Genomic DNA, 21996 nt, shown 5'->3' with positions numbered 1-21996 from the left:
TTATTTCTTTAATGGAATTTCCTCTGTCTGTAAACATTTGTCCCAAATATATAAAAGACTGAACCTGTTCAATTTTCTTTTTGTTAACAGTTATGTTTAGTTTCTTATTTATTGGTTCTTTTGATATAATCATGCACTTTGTTTTCTTTAGGTTAATAATTAGTCCCATGTCTTAGGTTCTGTTGTAAATTTCTGTGACTAAGTTTTGAAGATCATCTTCAGATTGATCTATAAGGAGTGTATCATCTGTATACCTGAAGTTGTTGAAGTTCCTACCTCCGAATTTTACATCCTTCAGTTCTGAAATATTTTAAAAAAACTTGCTTACTATATATGTTGTAGTAAGGTTGACAAGACACATCCTTTACTTACTCCTTTTTTGATTTCAAAGTTGCCAGAATATGTATTTTTATATCTTATTGAGGCCATTTGATTCCAATATATTTGTAATTATAGGTAGATATTTTCCTTTTAACCCATTATTTGTAGAATATGTATTAATTTCTTGTGATCTATTGAATCAAATGCTTTGGTGTAATCAATAAAACAAAGATATATGCGTTTTTGGTTGTCAAGGCTTCTTTCACATAATGTTTTCAAATTAATAAACCTACCATGTCCATTTTCAGTAAGTGATTCGGGTTTTAAATATGACCGTTTCTTTTATGATATAGTGATCCAAATAACGTTTATTTTTTTCCTATAGCACAATAAAAGGTTATGGAGAACAGATAACAACAACCAATATCTTCCACTTCACAAGAGCTGCACCAGATAACACCTTGCGAAAGGTCTGAAAACATATCAGTTTCATGGTGCGAACTACTTTCCTTAAAACATCTGAATAATAGTCTCTTCCAATAAAAACTGATAGCCGTGAACTAAGTGAAACAGATTTCACCCTCTTTCATTTAAACAAAGAAAAATGTGCATTTAATTTGACTAAGGATTAATTATATTTTCTTATATTCTAAGAAATTGATAGTTAAATAGATTCCAACTGGAGTTTATTAATAGAGTAAAATGTCATCCACAAACACAAAATCGTGGAGCTGCTCATTGATTATTCAGTATTCATATGAACAGTTTTCACATAACATCGAATTCCCTGAGGTATGCAATTTAAAATTTATTTAGGCACTCATTCCTTATATTACAATAATTATTTCCATGCACTGCGGGCTATCTTGGTACGAAACACAAGTCCTTTTTTATAGGATAATAAAACGGGTATAGTATATCATCGTTCAAATTTGGTTTATCTCCTTCAGGAGATTTCACCACAAAGTGTTGTAATATTGAGGATGCGTACATGAAGAGACTCATATTGGCAGCAGCTTCTCCTGGACAACTTCGCTTACCTAAAATAAAGAAACGAAGAATCAAATCATAAAAAAGTCCTTTTATCTTCGGACTATCTGTAACAATAATAATTAATAATAAGTGCAATAATTGCAGTCTAACTTGAATAAGGTTTGTTGTTTCTAAAATAATGGAGAGAGCCATTTGCGTTCAACTTACATTTTAAGTTGAAAACCATCAAGTAATAAATAATCTCAAATATGCATTCCAACATACTGGCAATCACAAAAATTATTATTATTATTATTATTAAGAGAGACCTCCAGGCAAAGAACTCATCAAAGGAGGCCACATCCTATTCGCACCAGCAGTAATACTTCTTCTTGAATTCATTTATCCTATCTCACAATCCAATGGCAATGATAGAATTCATTCACAACCTCCAAGAACGCCCTATCGTCCTTTCTCCTACCCTCCATAAATGAAAATTCCATCTACTAAAATCCCTATGCCTCTTTCAGAAGTTTGAAAGTCTCAATCATATGAACTCATTTTTTCCTGTTTGCTAGGATCTCTAGTCAATAAATTCTCAGTCTATTTTCAGAATCACTATTCCACAGTCGTGATATTATTTTTAACATTCTCATTTGCACCGTCGCCACTGTATTAGAACTGCTACAAAAACTAGGAGACAAGACCTGCGCACAATAGTCCAAGTGAGGCCTTATCACGGCCTTGTAAAGAGCAAAATGACTTCCTTAACTGTACATGTCAAGGTTTGTTCCAGCATGAACTTCAACTTTTTGTTTTTAAAACTCCAAGATCCGTAGAACGATCACTTTAACCCCTCCCTATTAATACGACATTAGATATCTAATCATCATCATGTTTTATTTATAATTTGTAAGATATCTAATCATAGAAAAGAAACAGAAAATCCATGTCTTTCATTTAGTAACATTGAACTGATAGCCATTTCCCAATGCCAACAATTCCAGCCTATTGAAAGTAGTCTGCAAGTGCTGCATATCAGCCACACCCCTGACTACACTGTCTATCTTTGCATCATAAACAAATAGCATTAGCTTATGATGCAAAGATAGGCAGGGTAAGCAAATAGTATTATGTCGACAAATCCTTCGTAATGTCATTAATGTACAGATTGAATAGCAGTGGACCAAGCACTGATCCTTGGTCCACTGCTATTCAATCAGTATATACCACATATACCACTTATTAATATTTGTCAGTCAGCCATTCTCTTAACCGCGCTGATATTTTATAATCCAATCTCATATTCTACAGGGTGTTCGGGATAAATTTGACATATTTATAATTAATTATATTTTTCCGTAAGTTACATGTATTAACACACACTTCTCTTCATTTAAAAGTTTGGACCCTTCTTCATTCATATACAAGATGTCAGAAAGGATGGATAGCTGGAACCCACCTGAATCATGGAAGAGAATAACTTGTATCATGATGATTCGTGCCCGCCATCAAAATAAGGATATTACGACTGCTGCCCAATGCTCCCTGAATACAGTAAAAACAATCAGGCATGAACTAGAGACTTGCAATGGTGACTACGAGGATGTAGCAAGAAGAAAGATCCCTAGCAGACGATCTGATTGCGTTCGTACAGCAGAATTCCTCGCAAATCTGCAGGAACAGGTGTTGAAGAACCCTGGCATTGGAATTCGGGCTTTGTTCGTGGAGTTGCTAACTGTAGTCAAGCCCTGGATAACAAGGGTAGGCAATGGTAGGCCGTATGTATGGCAGCAGGATTCGGCCCCTTGCCACACCTCTGGGAAAAGTCAAAAATGGTTGTCTGAAAATTTCTACGACTTCACCAGTCCAAATGTTTGGCCTCCAAACTCCCCAGACCTTAACCCCATGGATTATTTTGTATGGGGCGCAGTTGAAAAAGACACCAATCGCACTTCCAGTAATACAAAAGCCCAGTTAATGGATAAAATTAAAACAGTTTTTGCGGCCCTTCCCAGGGAGACTGTAGCATCAGCTTGTTCGAGGTTCCGAAGCAGAATTGAAGCTGTGATCGATGCTAATGGTGGTTATTTTGAGTAAATCTTGTTGATAGTATTGTAATTAACTCTGCCTGTAATGTTTTTTTGTCAATTCATTAAATTTAATAGATACAAAGAAGATTTTCTTTTTCCTTACGAAACTGTCAAATTTATCCCGAACACCCTGTACAATTTATGCACTAGACTTCCATTCTGCATTCTGTCAAAAGGCTTAGCAAAATCCAAAAGTATCATGGTGTATTTTATGGTATGTCCATTATTTTACTTAACGCAAGCATTATTATAGAACGTAAGCAAGTTGTTCAAACATGACTTTCCTTTTGTAAATCTATGCTGTTTTAACCCTTTTAACACCCTCCTGTCTCTGTCAGTCATTTTCGGGGGCCACTCTGGGTGTTCTCTTGCGCTAGTGATGGCAGAAAGCTTCCATTCGTTGATCAGATCGCCAACCGTTGATTCTGGATGCTCCAGTTGAGCAGCAATGGTAGGTATGGACATTCCCCCAATGTGGCAGCCCACGATGATACCTCTGTCGAAGTCGCTGAGTTCACGTCGTGTTGCCATACCACCTGTATTCAACTGCTCTGATGAAATATTGCTTCCTGCTATATGTACACCGGTTTTTATGTTATTAACAAACCCAAAATGCTCTATAACTTCAAATTACAGGGGTGTCCAGACAATTATTGGTAGATAGTGTATATTAGTTATGAAAAGTGCGAAAACGTACAATAATTATGAACGTTAATAAAACATGTTTGTTAAGTTACTGTTACACCGGATGACATAATTTATTCTGTAAAATATAACTTCAGATTAATTAAAAAATAAATTAAAAAAATAGATTTAATAAGTAAATAGATTTATTTTAAATAAATTTATATAAATTTAAAGACGCTTATAAACATAAAAATATTTTTATAAATTAATATATAAACATAAATATTTTTATAAATACATATATAAGTATAGAAATTTATTTAAATAAATTTAAATAATTTCTCTGAGTATGTCTAGAAATGGAATTGCTGAAAATAATCATATAGTAATACTGAAACAGATAAATAGATTCAAAAGATTGAATCTTTATTAAAAAATTACCTGAACCAAATGGTAGATATGCATCTGACTTAAGCACCATAGTTTCGTCTTCGTTAAGAAATCTTTCAGGACGGAATTCCGTAGGATTTTTCCAATCTTCAGGACTCATGTGAGCACCATATAACAGAGGAATCAAAAAGGTACCTTTTGGAATAAAATAGCCTGAGATAAACGTATCTGCAGAAGTACTACAAGAAAAGAAGAAAACAAAAAGACTGATTAAACTTGCTCAGTTCTTTAATAGTCAATGTTTGTTTTCTTTTTATTGTTTATTATAGCTTTCATTTCATCTATAAAAATTATACCATTTAAATTAATTAAAAATACTATATATAAACGTAGGTATTTTCCCGAACGGATACATTTTATGTATAGATAAGATATAAGAATAATTCATTATAAATACATAATGTATTAATATAAAATTATAGTAATATAAAAGTGACACAAATAGATCAGAAGAAAGAATAATAATACTTACTCACCATCGGAGCTCACCCAATGTATTAAAACTCAACCGAATGCTTTCTTTTATTGAAGCAATTGTAAACGGCATTGATTTGTGATCTTCCCAGAAAATATCCCTTGATTTGCCTGTCACTGTATCGATTTCCTTTTGAATTCGTTCCTGAATTTTGGGATTATCAGCCATTGTAAGAAGGAACCATTCAAGGGCTAGTGTGCATGTTGCTGATCCCCCTATTAAGAACCCCTGAGCGTTGCCTTTTAGTGACGAAACTAAAATAGAATAAAAAAAGTGATTTTTAATGTATTCTTTGTATTTAACATATTGATATAAAATACTACTGATGCTGAAATTAATCTCATTTACTTTTATTTTAAACAGTTTGAAGGTCACAGCTTGAGATCACAGCTAATAGATTACGGCACGCATAACATTTTCCTAGCTAATAATCAGAGAGCACCTTTATCATTAAATCTGGATTAGAAATAATTCCAATATAAATGCAAATTTGGCACAAACATTCACCAATCAGTGGTAGTTCGTTGTTCTTCCTACTCAAATCAATCAACCACAACAACTTTGTTTAGTTGCGGAAAATATTTGACCATCTATTACAGTGAATCATTACTTTGGAGTTCATTGATCTTTGACACGCGTATGCAGAAAGTATTTCGTCTCCCGGAACAAATGCCGATTTTAATTTCATGAAAATAATACAAAAAAGTACACATAGGAATTAAAACCGTATCTGTAAAACAGAATGTTGTACAGATGTTGCTTGGAATACAACGTGTAATAGTTGCTTATTCTTAAAGCCGAAGGATAGTTGTATGCTCGGAATGGTTTAAATGGTAAATTGAAACTTGAACCTTATATTTGTAATTTATTAAGCCTGTGTAGCTCAGTGGATGTGGCGTTTGCACACCACGGCGCTTAATCGCGCGAAGGAAGACTTTTTGGTTTCAAATTTAGTCGGCGACTAGAAGAAATTTTTCTAAGCCTTTTTTCGACCGGTTCCCGAGTTAGTCGGTCTCTGGCACGGGCAAGTGGGTGTTTTCTCCCGAAAACTCGGGTTTTTCGTCCCGTAAACTCAAGAAAATCAACCGTAGAACACGCATTATTTCAGACATCAAATACGAGTGTTAGGGTTATGGACCACGAAGTGGCAGCATTTGTTGAGTCGTTCTCTTCACTGCGTGCCGCTTAATTAGTGATAGCCTTGGGTCAGATATCTCTGATTGGGTACCAGTGGAGATTGAACTGCCCACTCAGTCTCCAAAAAAGTTAGATAGGGCTAAAACAGCCTCTCCTACTCCCTATATACGGGAATAAAAAGGCGGTCGTTGATTTTTTGATTCTGATTTATATTTCCACATTGGTAGAAAAAAAAAACTGATTGTTTGGTACTTTCAAAAGCAACTTTAAACTGATTGCTTAACATTAATGTACACAAATGGAATAGTAAATTTTAAGTTGAAATGGAACCAGATTAAGTAGATTTTTGTTGAAAAATAAAAGACTTACTTGATTCTCCCTGATTAATAAAACGGCAGCTGTTTCAACAAACTAAACACTTATAAGTATCCTGGGGACCATTAAAATGTGCAAGAGAGAGAGAGAGAGAGAGAGAGAGAGAGAGAGACAGAGAGAGAGAGAGAGAGAGAGAGAGAGAGACAGAGAGAGAGATGACGATCTAGGAACGTTTGCAGACAACTGATATCCAGAAAATTACTTTAGATTATTATATACCTGAACATAAATTATGTAAATTGTGTTCAAAAACTTATTCCATAATTTCTTCAGAGGTGTCAATGCAGATACTTATGTGAGACGGTCAGAAGCGAACTTTCAAGTCTGAGAAATGTGCTAACTTAAGCGCACTTCAAACACGAACTCACAGAAGTGTGACAATCCCTCGCAACTCGACTGATAAGTGAATCAGTAAACGACACACTGACATTTGATGAGACCGTAATTGTGTGTATGTGTGTGTGTGTGTGTGTGTGTGTGTGTGAGAGAGAGAGAGAGAGAGAGAGAGAGAGAGATTAATGTATTTTTCTTAAAGATGTTTTGTTAATGTTAATCGATGCATCTATAATAGTACTGTAGATGATAAATTATCTCCAACTCTGTTTTTTAGAACAGAAGTGGATCTTTTTTCGAGTAATTTCGACCATTATTAATCTGCATGGGGGGGTGGGGTTCTCTACCTCATATTTAGCGGTTTGTTTTTAAATCCAATGAAAAAGCTTATTGGAGTCTTGAAATATAAAATCAAGCGATAACAGTAACTTAATTATACAAATCGAAATTAGATCTATCTATAATTTCATGAATTACATGAAGAATTAAGCGTATATTAATTTTACATACACAAGGACCTTATTTGCAAAGAAATAGAATGTTATCGCGAATATTACTGGTGAGAGATGTATCCAATTTTCCAGAGCGATTCTCTATTTCCTCTAGATAGAGACTTATAAAATCTTCATTGGTTCTGCTAGCAGGATTTACTCTTCTTTCGTCTATTTCATTTCTGTAAGGGAATAGAGTTTACATTTTATTTAAATTTTCATTCTTGAATTGTCGAAGATCAAACATACACAGTGTGACATTAAATAGCGAGACAAATTTCGCGTAAAAGTAAAGAATAATACAGGAAGAAGAATACTATTAAAAATTTATTATTTTCAATATCATATCTCTTTAACTCAATACAGCTTCTACATTGTCTATTTTTTGAAATCGTTGGTAGACGTTTGTAGGTATACCGTTGAGCTTTGTGGTCACAATCTTCTGAATAACTTACACAGAGTCAACCCATTGTCCTTTGAATATCGTTTTCAATTTCGAAAAAAAAGAGAAGAAAACAAGAATACTGCTGGTGGGTGAGCATTGTGGTGGATTTGCAAATGGATTTTTCACGTTTTATGTACGATGTGCAGGTGCATTGTCATAAAGTAACAGACAATTGTTTGTTCAGTACTGCTCGTCCAATCACTCGTTGCATGCATCGTTTTGTGACAGCTAGGCTGTTACTGACTTAACCGTTTGGCCTTCCGGAATAAATTTCTTATGAACAGTTTAATGTGGAAGGAAACTATCGGTATTGTTTTCAGTGAATGTTCTGCAGACGAAAGAGTGATGTCTTGGGAACGTTGACCTAATAAAAAAAAAAAAAAAAACTAATGACGTAATAGCAACCCGCATGCGCTGCTTGGAAAAAGCACACTCTACCAGTTAAAACTATATACTATTTGAAAAAATTCGATTTAGAAAAGCCTATTAAAACTGTCTTCTTGTTAACGGGCACATTGTATACAATCAGCTTTTGGTTACAAAATATTGATGAATGTTTCCATTAGAATAGTGCTGTTAACGATTGACTTGAAGTATGTTTCCTTATTATTTCTGAAACCTATTAAGTAGTGTGTAAAATTGCGTATATTGCTGCATAAACATAAGGTTGTTAGTCAAGATCTTATTATGTTTTATAAACTGAAAATTTCAAGATTTTTTCTGTTAACTATCTATTTGAGAACGAAATAAATATATTGTATACATTTTTATCAACATCAAGGAATATTCAGGTTCTTTAGATTTTTTTATCCCACAAAGTTTGATGATTTCTGACCTTGAGTACCACTCTCTTAAAAGCACACTTTTTTTTATCCTGAATGACACATTTATCAATTTTTCAACAAGTTTGTAAACAAGGGAAATGGTCGATCTTTAGACAGAAACGAGGACATGTGCAGAATGAAAAATAAAAATACCCATAGAAGTGTATGTGTGTGTGAGTGTGTGAGTGACTGTTTTTGTGAGTGTGGGTATTTTTGCTGTTCAGAATTGTTACTGTTTGACCAATAATATGTTTGATTATTAATTGAAAATTCAATCGGCAACCATAGATTTTAATTATTTTTTTAAAATTGTATATAGAGTAGTGTAAACTACTGTACATGATTAGAAAAGACACGTAAATTGTTAGTTTAAAATCATTCACATGGCAAAAATATAAATTTCTATTAAACTTAACTAATTCAGATGAAATCACCATATACACTCCTTTCTTGTGTATCTTGAGAAGACATTATAGAAGAACAAATACCAAATAAGAAATAAATAAACATAAACAATATATTATGACTATAAGTAATATTAATAGAAGGGATATAAATATATTTTTTGTTTCTAAATGCAATGCCATCTAATGACACAACAGCGACGGACACTGACGGTTAAAATGCTTTGGTAACCACCTGAGGAGAAATTTTCCAAAATTGACACAGTTGAAATTCTGTGGAAAACAGGCAATTGTTTTTATTCTCTCTCTCTCTCTTTTTTCTTCAGATTATATCAGAAGTATTATAAATATCACCGAATGTGAAAATATGTTTTTAACATTTTACTTACTGTACTAAATCACAAAATGTTTGAAAAAGGTGTATATCCTTTTCAAAGTTCGTCCATCCTAAGAATTTGAACAGTTTTAGAAGCAGAGGAAAATAAGTCAGCAATGCAACTTCAGTGAAATATCTCATGAAAGCCTCCGAAATCTGAATTAAGGTAGGCCACAAAGGATCACCATACGATATCCTTTTCCCAAATATTATCATCCAAACAGTATTAATATTGGCTTTGCTCAAGTAATCTTTAAAAGGAAATGGTTTTCCATTCACTTTGCGAATTAATCCTAAAAGTTCGTGGATATCCTCCTGAAAATAAAATAGTCAGTTGTAATGGTCATTCATTATTATATTCACTTTATAATATTAATAGAAATCAATTATGATAATCATTACAGTATTTATTTATAATCTTAACAGCTACAGAACATACCATTTATTAAGATAATGTTTTCTATAGAATGACCCTTAGAGGAGATACGTTACATCAGACTACGAACGCTTTATTAAGTGCTAAATTCACACTTACACGAAGGTCTTCGCATTTCCAGAAGGCATCCTCTGTTAGTAGAATTACTATCTTGTATATTATAAAGGTATTCAGTTTTGGCCTATTTGAAGCTACATGCTGTTATTTAGAAATATTTATTATGAAAACATCTTTTTTTCTGATTCATTTTAGTATTAGTTAATAAAGTTATATTATTTACAAACCTGAACTTCTCTAGTAAATATAGATTTCCCAAGGCCAATGTTTCTCATTAGATGCATGGAGACTCTTCTTTGCTCTTCCCACTCTTTTCCATTTAGGAAAGCAAATCCTTCAATAGAATAAAACATTAGCTTAGGTTCATTTCATTCAATGCATTTAATAACAAACGGTAATCATTGCCAAAAGTGGAGTGGGCTAAAATATTGCTATTTAATAAATACTGTTTTTTATCTTGATTTCAGTTATCCAAGAATGTATGTGATATACTTTGGTTACTACGGGATAACATTTGAAATTAGCGTCTATTGCTATTGCCAAAATTAGGACCGACTGTTGTCATGGAAACCCAAGATAGTATACAGCGTTCGAGTGATTAGGTCTGGTCAATGTCTGAATTTGATAGAAATTGTCTTGAGAAACACTTTACACATAATTTCAAATATGTGTATTCCATACAGTTTTCACGATTTGTATTGAAGACAGACACAGGGTGATACTTGAAGTGCACATGTACTCTTATCACCTAGAAAAAAGAAACTGTTTATATCATTGAAGGTAATAAAAAAGCTTATCAGTAATATGAAGTGGTTCCTTGATATTCCTCTGCAAGCATCAATTCGATGTAGCGTATTCGAGTGTGCTCATAACACAACATCAACAGTGACTGACAACACGCTTCTGAAAATTGAACAAAAGGTTTAATTACTTTTATTTGAGCAACACAAATAACATGATTATCATACAAATATTTTTAGATCGAATATTTACAAATGAACTTGATTATTTCAAGTATTGAACTTATTTCAATACTTTAAAGTCTTTTACAGAATTTATTCATTTAAGACGTATAAATCGCGCGGTTAGCCTAGTGGCTTTGCGCTTCGCAACCATATGCCTGGGGAAGAAGTGTCCCAGGTTCGATTCCCGTTGTAGACGTGAGGAATTTGAGGATCTTCCTCAGGCATAGCCAAGTTAGCCGGTCTTGGGCGCGGTCAGTAGGGTTTTTTCCGCCAGTTTATCTGGCGTTTTTCATCCCGCAAACAGGCAAACCGGCCCCGTGAACATACGCCTCTACAGTCAAAAATATATCCCCCCCCCCCAGCGACAGACCAGGCGACGGGTCGGTTGGGAGTAGTACTAACAAGAAGTCGCATCTAAAGTAACACGCGACCCTGCATAGGAAGCGGGAATAACGCGTAGAAGAAGATTCATTTAAGACGTACACTGAAATTTCTTAGTTTCCATAGCTCAAGGTTTCCCAAACTTTTTTCCCGTGGTCCGGTTATTTTAATACTTCATCTTCGTGACCCACTAAAATTTTAATGGCCAATAGGTAAAATAAAACAGACTTGAATGTTCATAGAGTTTTCATTTATTATTATTATAATAAAGAAGCATTTACTCTTACAAAATTATAAAGAAATTAAACTAAAGCCAAGAAATTTATTAATGAGAAGTGTGATGCTGTTGTTTGTTAACTAGAAACTTCGCATTTGGAGGAAAGGATGATAATTTATTCTTAAATCCGGTTCGACTTCCAATCGGTGTCTATATTTATATTTTAGAAAAACCAGTGTTGAAAAGACTGTTTCATGCTTGTAGGTTGTGACAAAAGGCATTAGAAATTTTATCGCTTTTTCTGCAAGAATTGGGTACGCCTGTCGGCAAGACAACCAAAAATCCATCAGTGGTATTGTGTTGAAGGTGTCGTTGTGTGCCGTATCACACGAGGTTCAATTATAGATTCAATATCTAAATCCGGCAATTCTGTCTCAGATTCTACGTTCGCTGTAAAAATGTTCCTTATCCATGCTTTGTTACTGTTGACTGAAGAGAAATATTCCTTCTGACTTGCCTGAAGTCCTTGAATTACTTTATCGCGAACAAAGAGGCTGTGAAATGGTACTCCGTACCATTTCACAGCCTCTTTGAAATGGCGCTCCGTCCGCGGCCGACCCGGCCGTGGACGGAGCGCGTTTTTCGTCTCTATTAATTAAATTATTCATTCATTAGTCCCGATTAAACTCTATTTACTTGTATTTTAGAGTTTCGTGAAAAAAGGAAAACCCAAAAATGAAACACATCGGTTTTCGAGAGTTTTTTTAGGCGATTCTTGTTGATTGGCTGAAAATCCCTAGATTCGAATGTATTCGAATCTAGGGATTCTAGGAACCTAGCCACAAGGAACGATATTGAAGAGAATTTATTTGCTGAAACTTCTAAACTTTGCATTTCTTTTTAATATAAGCAATTTAAATGACGGTTTGCTATGCAGCATGCGCAAGAATTAAATCCGTAGAGGGCCTAATAAATACCTTTGAATAAAATTGAAAAAAATATATACTATATTACCTGTTTAAATTCGCATGTGAATATTACAGAGATGACCTACACTTTCTTGGCAATAAATATTCAGAAAGTCCTAGAGTTCGGTGAGATTTCCTTTGGGTTTCCAGAAACAGTGGATGTACTGAGAAGAAAGGGTTTTTACTCCTACAAAGCTATAGCAAAACGGATGACATTTTAACCTTGTCGTTGCAGTTCCCTCCTCTACGATACCAGCCCATCAAAACCTCTCAAACTAAATTTTCATTTTCTACAAAATATACAAATTAATAGCATGCCGTTTATCCACGAAGAAAATAGAATACATATTTATTTATTCCGAACTCAGAGATAATTGCTCGCTAAATTCTCTTCCTCTAATTGTTTAGCCTCATTAGGCAACGGTGTAACCGAGGAAATGTTTTTACTACTCTCCGTTGTTTGAATACTTTTGTTTCAAATTACATTTGAAACAAATTTACTTAAACATATTTCTTATATTACATGCCATTTACAAATTTTTTATAGTTAACTTTATTTCTCAAGAGTTCTACACAATTCTGTAGAACGTTTCTAATGGTTTACTCAATTATTATCCTAATATTCAAAGAAAAGTTTCGAAACAGCCATTCAGGATTCTTGAAAGTTCATTTATAGGTCCATTCAAAGAGAAAAAAGTATATCTTTATGAAACATAATAAATGAATATACTTTATTTATAATTATAAACAATCTTTAACTTGCGACCTGATTTTAGTTGACTGAGTTGTTTCTGTACATTGATGTTCACAATATATTGGCCAAAATCAAGAATAATGGCGACGAATGTCACCATTTGGCGTAACTCAGAAAGCTTGATGTATTAATGATGGAAATATCTGTTTCATTAGATGGGTTAATAAATAATTCTTTAACCCTTCATAGCAAAACTAACACTCTTTCTAAGAGTAATGAATTTTACACTAAAATATGTTAACATCATCTAAAATAAGCACTATTATAAATACGTACCAAATCCGTGTGGTACTGTAGAGTCATGCCCTGCTACTGGACGATCTAAGCAGTTTCGGTGTGACAAGAATTCTTTGATTGTTTTGTAATCGCACAGTATCACAGCACGTTTTGGACCGATGCGAATGCTAAGGAAGAGAGAAATATATATATATATATATATATATATATATATATTTATTTATATATCATCATAATCATCATCACAATCACGGGTCCAATGCCCGTAGGTGTCTGCTGCCATCTTGATATGATTCTTCCATTGCATTCTATTTTGTGCAAGATGACTCAGTTTGTGTATAGAGATTCCGCAACATTTGACAATGTCATCCCCCATTCTCTGTTTGGTCTTCCTTTTTTGTTCTTTCCTTCAGTCATCCAAAACAGCAGCATTTTTTTATTTTCCTTTTATCGTTCATTCTACATATATGGCCAAAGAGACGTAGTTTCCTTTTGATTATTATCTGGATCAGGTTTTCGTTTGGTTGTATTCGTCTGTAGATTTCCTCCTTGTTCACTCTCTGTATCCAGCTTATTCTCAAGATATTTCTATATCACTTCCTCTCAAATGCCAATATCCGCCTTTCAGTTTCTCTCAGGAGTACCCAGGCCTCCCATCCGTAGAGCATGCTGCTGAAGATACAGGTTTATACAATGCGCAGTTAAGTTTGCATCTTTATAGCTCGGCTCTTCCATATTTTGTCCATGGCTTTTAAAACAGTTGTTGCTCTGGCTATTCTAATTTTTATCTCTTTCTTGGAGTCCAAGTCATGCGTCATGTGGCATCCAAGATATGTGAAGTGTTCCACATTTTCCAGTTGAAATTTGTCTATCGTAACTCTGTTCAGTAACTCGAGGTAGTTTATTCTAATGCCATTTATTGAAATGCTTCCACCCTCTTCTTTAATCTTATCTAGTGTTCTTCCCAGATGTGTGATGAAGATGATTGGTGATATTGGGTCTCCATATCTTGTGCCTTGACTATTGGCAAACCAATCTATAGTCTCACCTGATATTCTGATTTTTGCTTGTGTTTGGCTGTTTATATCTTTCAGCAGGCAGATCAATTTATTGTCCACACCATAGGATTCCAAGACAGCTAATGTTATATTTTGATTAATATTATCAAATGCTTTTTGGACGTCCACGAAACAGCAATATATCTTTTTGTTTTTTCTTCGAGCTTTCTCTGCTATTAGTCTTAGTGCGAGTATTTTTTGCACTGTACTTCGATCTTGTTGAAATCCGGCTTGCTCATCCGGAAGATGTGCCTTCATATGCCCCTTCAAGCGCTCTGTTACTATTTTCATCAGTACTTTGTCGAGATGACTCATTAATGCAATAGTTCTGTGATTGGTGCATTCTAAAGCACTGCCTTTCTTATGAAGAACAACCAAGACCGATTTTTTACACTCTTCGGGGGAATATCCTGATCTCCATATTTCATTACATAGCTTATGTATTTCTTTTGTAACTGATTCTCCCCCATATTTTAGCATCTCGCCTATTATGTTGTCATTTCCAGGACTCTTGTTGTTCTTGAGATGTTTTATAGCCTTATTCATCTCTTCTTCCAAGATGTCATTTTCAAAGATCTCTGCTGGTGGAGAGATTGCCTTTAGTTCTTTGATTACTTCTATTACAGTATCATTTAGTTGATTTTTATACAGTTTGCTGGAATATCTTGTCCATCTGTGTATAATTTCTCTCTTGCCCATTAATACTTTACCATTTTCATCTTCGACTGATACTGATCTTGTTTGCCACTTCCTATTGACATTTCTTATAAGTTTGTAAATATACAGTATATGTTTCTTTAAGATTTATATATCCATGTTGCCTTTTACGTTAAAAAAGATGGACACGCGATTTTTCCCTTCATTCTGGTTGTTAAGACCGCCCATGGTGATAGCAAACCCTGCCCCAATGTGCTTTATTCGTGAAGTTGTACTACCTAAACAACTGAAATACTGTTGCTGCACTCCGCAAATTGGGTCCTCTGAACAAATGTCGACGAGGTCCACTATCTCCATATGCTCTGACATCAATGATTATTGATGATGGAGTCAATGAATAATCACTGTTATTCATTGACTTGATGCGAACTGAATGGTTTGAGACCTCTGACAGGTCTAACTCCGGTTGCTGCAGTGCACGTGCTGTATTAGGACACATGAATGTGCTTTACACAACTATCTGGAAAATTCTTCGGCAGATTTTGTATATCTACCCATTTAAGATAATCCCGACACAGGAGTTGCCTCGCAGGACTTTGAAAGTCGACTGACCTTTGCTTTAACATTCCTTGCTCGAGTGGAGTTGGTAGCTGTGTGGCCGTGGATGATTTTATGGGGGTTCACTTTCACCTGAACGGACCTGTGAATACAATACCCACAATTGCCGGATGTAAACCACGCAAAACCAGCATTCAATCCTGCAAACTGCTTTTCATTCACCCAAATAACTGTCTGTTGCTGGTTTAGCGCTTTGTTTATCATTGAACCATTCGTCTTTGAGGACGTTTGCCAGTCTGGTCCTGTGACCTGCTCAGTTACTGCCGAGAGGTTTCGGGATATGATAAACAATTTTGTTATATCACAGCTAGAGCAGCGCCTGTGCATAGATTTAGTCATTTTCATTCAGAATGGGGCTCCTCCACACATCGGTTGATCCGAATAAGAATTTCTTCGAGAACATTTCGTGGAAACCAGAATAATCAGCCATGCATTTCCCACTGCATGTCAGACTCGTTCACCTGATCAGACCCGCCGCGACTTCTGGCTCTGGGGATTTCTTAAAGATAGAGTTTATCGGGACCATCCTGATAACTTTTCAGCGCTGAAAGACCGCATAATGCAGCATGTGCGCAACCTTTGCAAAGTATGTTTTGCAGTTGAAAACACTTTAAAAAAGGAGGCAGTTTGTGGCATAGTATGAAAGGCAGCACATTGAACAGCTGCCCGTGAATGCATAATGGAAGTGAATAAACATGCGTTATTTATGCTTGTGTCGCTTTTCTCCTTACACACAGAAAAATTACTACATCTACATTCGGTACATCATACAGCGCAACTGGTGGTGAATTTTGAAACTACTTTTTTACCTGTACATCCGTCATAACTTGTGGCGAACAAACACGAATAAGCATGTGTAGATGGACTCGCGAATGATGAACCAGTTAGGACCGTTATACTTTAAGATACGAGTAATTCCGAAATTTAGAGGAGTTCCGAGCATGATTCGAATTATTTGTAAGTAAACTTTTAAGACAAACAGTTTGAATCACGAAGCATGATCGCGCGCTTCGCATACATGACAATAGACATATTTTGTTTAAAACTTCCTCTTTCAAGGTTAAAACATCATATAGGGAAACCTTAAAAAAAAAAAACATCGTGAAACAGAAGAAGTACTATTTGGACCATTTTCCATGTTTCATGTACAAGAAAGATATTTCTTAGGTAAATTGTGTAGGCCACGAACAATTTGTAATATCATGCATAAGGGAAATCAACGTATTCATTATAGTGTTTTATCCAATTTTATGCAGAGGTAGAAGAGATAGCCAAACTGCGCTCCGCGGACTTAATCTGCTCCGTTGTTTATTTATCGTACATCCTTTTTCTTGTTCCTGTTATTGCGAGCCATAGATGGTTTTTAGATGAATTTTATAACAATATTATAAAATTGCTGTTTCACTATCCATAGAATAGTAATTGTGTGATTCAGCGATTTCCAATTGTCTGCGTATTGTCCATGGCCGCTTTCATGCCTCAGGTGTGGTTGCTGCAGTGGCCTCATGTTTCACACTCGTCGCCACGGGCTGACACCGATGACGCTCGCAGTCACAGCGTTAAGTTGACAGTTTTTTTGAGTGCCACTCGTAAGTCGCACGTATCACGAGTTTACGTTGGTGACTATCAGTACATGATTGTTTATATTCAGATCCGGTAGCTTGGTACCGTTTTTGATGGTGTGAAAAGACATTTTCTGAGATGATATACATAAAATCACGTGACAGGTGAGTCTTATATTTGGATGATTGGGGACACTATATCAATATCGATTTTCTATTTGATCTAAATGAAATGACACTTAAAATTGCCGAAGAATTTTGCATTTCTTATTACCATTTATTATGGATGAATTTCAGAAAAATCCACTTCATTTATTTTTTCTTAGTAAAAGTACTTTAATTACGATTTAATTTGACCGATATAAAATACAGTGCGATTTTATATATATAAAAAAATAAAATAACTGTGATTACCTGAATACTTTCCCATATTTTTTCGATAGTTCATAAAATTTCAAATGAGGTGCTTGATCAAATAAAAAGATATTTCCTAAAAACGGAAGTCCAGGTGGACCCGGTGGAAACGTTTTCGGATTTCTTGCCATTTTCCATATGAAAAGCACTGCAAGACTTATTGCAACTGAAATCAGTAATTGCTGAGTAGAGAGCACTGTTTCATAAAACATGCTGACATTAAGTGTAATTTTTCAGCAATAGGATGTGATGTCAAAATAACTCTACTCTTCTAGTAGTACACGAGACCGACTACATCTGGATTGCTGCTCTTGTTTGACTATAATCTCTGGCTTGACACAGATATGAAGTAAATCTTATCACTAACTGAAATAAAAGTGAAATGCATAGCAATTATAGTAAGTGGCTCCATCTATTGTTTCTTGTTGCTTTGGGTAGAAACTATGCTGATAAATTACCAGATAAATTATAGCTCAGCTATAGCTGGCCGGATTTTAACGAAACATTGTATTCGGGATATTTAATATTATCTGTCGCCTTACATTAAAAATGTAAATCTCTAATTTCACGAGACTGGGCTCTGGATAAAATCTTTGATTACTTGAGTATAATTTATGGATATATCACGGAAAATATCGTACGTTGAAAAATTCGTTACAGTCACTACTAGACATGCACGTTAGTATTATTAAACATGCACGATTAACTTTCATTGTTTAATTCAAAAATGCGGTATGTGTTTGACTTGTTTGTCACATGATCTTTTCTCGTGTTTATCGAGGACTATATTTTAGATAACACGAGTGTGGAATATGAATGTTCACAAGTATGTTGGTCTTGTTAAGACAAGCATACTTGTGAACATTTTTTTTTCCTAACCGGAACACAACCAAATATTTATTTTATAATATATTTTTAAAGAAGGAACTGGAAAAGAGATTTCTAAATCAAACGATTTCATATCGTCATGGATTAATAGTTCACTTACAAGTGAAATTTCCTGGACCATGTGATTTATAATACACTTGCTGACATACTTGACATACATACATGATTCAATTTTCTTTTTGAATGATAAAAACTTCATCTTTAGAATCGAAGGCTTTCCTCAGCATTTGGTAGGGGGGGGGGTTCTAGGAATAGTAAAAAAAAAAGTTTGCCAATTCTCTATTTACGTTGACGTCATTATCAGATGGAAGTTGGTGCAAAGCGTTATTTGCAATTACATATGTCACAGCCGAAAGGAAGTTTGTGTAAAACGCGACTTATTACAAGGAAAAAAACCTTCATACTATTTTAGTAAATATTTCGTAATTAAATCACCTCGAACTTTAGGATGTTTATTAATAATTTCTCATGCACCATTCGATTAGTAGAATGACCTGCTTGCAAAATGTCGGCTGTGTTTACATTCAAGGACGCACTATTGTCATCATCCAAAGGAATAAGGAATTCAGACTCATAACATCTATAAAAAGACAATCGAATGTTATGATAATATATTTTATCGAAATAATGAGAACAATTTCGAATAAGCATGTTTACAGGAGACACTGAAACATCTCGTACCTCAAATGGCACACATTTTGTGTTGTTATTAAATTTAACTTCTCTGTTTCTTTTGCTCTGCATATTTCTTGCAATTATTATCTGCGAAAGAAGAGAAGACATTTGCCTCCAGGACAAGTAGGATTACTTATTGTAGGATACTTTCCTTTCCTAATCAAAAATCCTCATCAAGAATTGCATCAACTGTGCCAGAAATATGAAAATGTAATCAGGTACAATGTCTTGTCTAATATTAATTTCGTTTTTAAAATCAAACAAAAACATATAGGAAGAATGTAAGCATGTTCCATAACAATGTATAACTTAAATTGAAAGTCGAACGCTATTTTTCTGGCATCCTTAATAATAATTAAGGGGATACAAATCCCTTGTTGTTCAACTGCCAGTAAGCAAAATTCTAAGATCGAGAACTACGAATGTATGAGTTTCATATATACAGAAAAACTATCGGCGAATCCAAGTGTAAATGACCACTTGGTAGTATAACACCAAGGCAACTCAAAGCAAAGGTGGAGCAACATCTCTCACTATCCTTGATATTTTCTCATAATGTAAAAACAGTTCTACCTACTCACTGATGAGACCTCAAGAAAGGTTGAAACCGGTCTGATAAGTGACCTCTCCTCATAATGTAATTACAGTATTACATCCCTTAGGGGCTGTGTTTTTACATTATGAGAAAATATCAAGGATAGTGAGGGATCTTGCTCCACCTTTGCTTCTTGCCTTGGTGTTATACTACCAAGTGGACATTTACACTTGGATTCGCCGATAGTTTTTCGGTATATATGAAACTCATACATTCGTAGTTCTCGATCTTAGAATTGTGCTTACTGGCAGTTGAACAATAAGGGATTTGTATCCCCTTAACGTATAACCTAATTTTAATATAATAATAATAAAGTACTTTTCTAATTTTCTAAATTTTTCTTGTGAATTCGTTTCATATCGTAAAATAACATTTTGTTTAAAGTATACATTATATATTAATATTTGATGGACATAAAATACCCAATTTCAGATAATCCCTTGCTTTGCTTTATGGAAATAAGTCATCCTCATCACCTCATTATCAGCCATTATCGATTCACTGCTGGATGTAGGCCTATCGAAGATTACTCAGAAACTGTCTGTCCATGGCTCTCCTTTCCCATGTCCCTCCTGCAAATCTGATTATATCATCAAACCACCGCGATTTAGGTCGGCTCATGGTTGTTTTTCCTCTCGTGGAATCCAATCCACTACTTCTTCCATTGTTGATCTTGCCTTCCAGCAAAATGTCCAGGCCATTGCCACTTCAGATATTTCACTCTTCCTAGGATGTCAGAGACTTTGGTTTGATTTCTTATCCATGTGTTCCTTTTGTGATATAATCTTGTGATACCAAGCATACTTCTTTCCATCCTAAATTGTGTTGTTCTTAATTTTTGAATTTCCTTTGCATTTAGTGTCCATGTTTCACAGCCATATGTCAGTATAGGAAGAATACATTGGCTAGAAACTATTCTCTTTAGAAAAAATGGTAGTTGGCTTTTGAATATTGAGTGTAACTTTCCAAATGCTTTCCACCTAAGCATTGTGCGCCTTTTAATTTTGATATTTTGTTCCATTGATATCTGTTGTTCTAAGCATATGTAATAATCTACTTGTTTAAAGTCGATCACTAATGAATGAGTAAATTCGTTAATAATGAAAAGGAAGTTGTCTGAAAGCAGTACTCAGAACTGTATAATTGCATACTTCCGAATGACTACATTTGTGAGTGGTATAGATAGCAGTGATCAGTATAAAAACACTTGGTTTAATTGAAATGCATATCATAATTAAAGGGGACTGAATGTGCACACACTATTCAGCCTTCTATATGTTATTACAAAAATAAAATATGGCTTATTTGAAATATACCTCAAATTGCAAACACTGTTTTTCACTGTTATTCACTCTTTACTATTTGACCGTTCTTTCCCCTTTATACATAAATTTTTAGTAAAAAAGAAAGCTTTTGCTTTTGAGAGGGTACATAAAATACAGTGTCAACTAATTCAATTCTTTCAGTAAGTATAATTTTTTACTATTCATGAAATATTCATTATATTTATTGACTATCCTCAAAAATTCAACATCGCTGACAGTTCTGCATCTTCAAAGATAAGAAACTAATTTTTTTAGCCAGTTCTTTTATTCCATCTAAAGATGCTTTTGTTTTCGCATAATTTTTCCCGCAGTGTTTATTATTATTATTATTATTATTATTATTATTATTATTATTATTATTATTTATCCCGAAGATAATTATAGATGCAAATATGACTTTATTTACTGTTTATTTATTTACTTATTAACATCAATTTAATTATACCGTATAAAATCGGTTTGTATTTTGTCCATCAGGGAAGAGATAGAAGATCATAAGAACATATGAAAAACATAAATGTCAATAGTGCTAGGGATTATGTGGACGTCTTCTTAATAGAAATGCTGAAAAAGAAAGATCAAAATACATCATTTAATAGTATTGTATTCATACTGTTATTAATGAATATTTATTGCAGTTAGGTGATATCATTCATAATATCAGTACGTTAATATCAATCATAATAAAAAGGCAGTTAAGTTATCTGCGTAGTAAATAAACAGATAATATATTAATTCCATAATCTGATATCGCATAATCGATCACGTTTAGTGTTCTGAATAATATTATTTTCTTTCCTTTATTTTTCATGATCACATGACAAATCATATCCAAGATATTTGATTAAGATTATACGATTATCTGC

The 21996-nt window shown here is 34.3% G+C and overlaps 1 protein-coding gene across 2 annotated transcripts; it reads right to left on the bottom strand.

The window, feature by feature from the left end:
* Positions 1-990: 990 nt before the first annotated feature.
* LOC150101531 (cytochrome P450 2J4-like) lies at positions 991-17962 on the bottom strand. Of its 2 annotated transcripts, XM_090400423.1 has the most exons (8): positions 17648-17962; positions 13378-13505; positions 10044-10150; positions 9337-9638; positions 7341-7456; positions 4940-5192; positions 4455-4642; positions 991-1361 (listed from the first exon to the last, which is right to left on the bottom strand). In XM_090400423.1, exons 1-8 carry the CDS (start codon positions 17857-17859, stop codon positions 1183-1185), a joined length of 1485 nt encoding a protein of 494 aa, XP_090256549.1. In that variant the 5' UTR covers positions 17860-17962; the 3' UTR covers positions 991-1182. The 2 variants fall into 2 exon arrangements, with proteins under 2 accessions (XP_090256549.1, XP_090256550.1); XM_090400424.1 differs by lacking the exon at positions 13378-13505.
* Between the last annotated feature and the right edge of the window lie 4034 nt (positions 17963-21996).

This window comes from Typopeltis vanoorti, chromosome 11, assembly GCF_054136105.1.
Source record: "Typopeltis vanoorti isolate ZY-2024b chromosome 11, IOZ_Tvanoo_1.0, whole genome shotgun sequence".
NCBI lineage: Eukaryota > Metazoa > Arthropoda > Arachnida > Uropygi > Thelyphonidae > Typopeltis > Typopeltis vanoorti.
The sequence above is the reverse complement of the archived record's forward strand: the minus strand, read 5'-3'. Positions and strand labels throughout refer to the sequence as shown.

Coding starts and splice junctions, on each gene's coding strand:
- LOC150101531 (XM_090400423.1), bottom strand. CDS start 17,859: ATGTTTTATGAAACAGTGCTCTCTACTCAGCAATTACTGATTTCAGTT. Junction 13,506..17,647: donor AAATATGGGAAAGTATTCAG/GTAATCACAGTT, acceptor TCTCTTCCTTAG/CATTCGCATCGGTCCAAAAC. Junction 1,362..4,454: donor ATATCTACCATTTGGTTCAG/GTAATTTTTTAA, acceptor TCTTTATTTTAG/GTAAGCGAAGTTGTCCAGGA.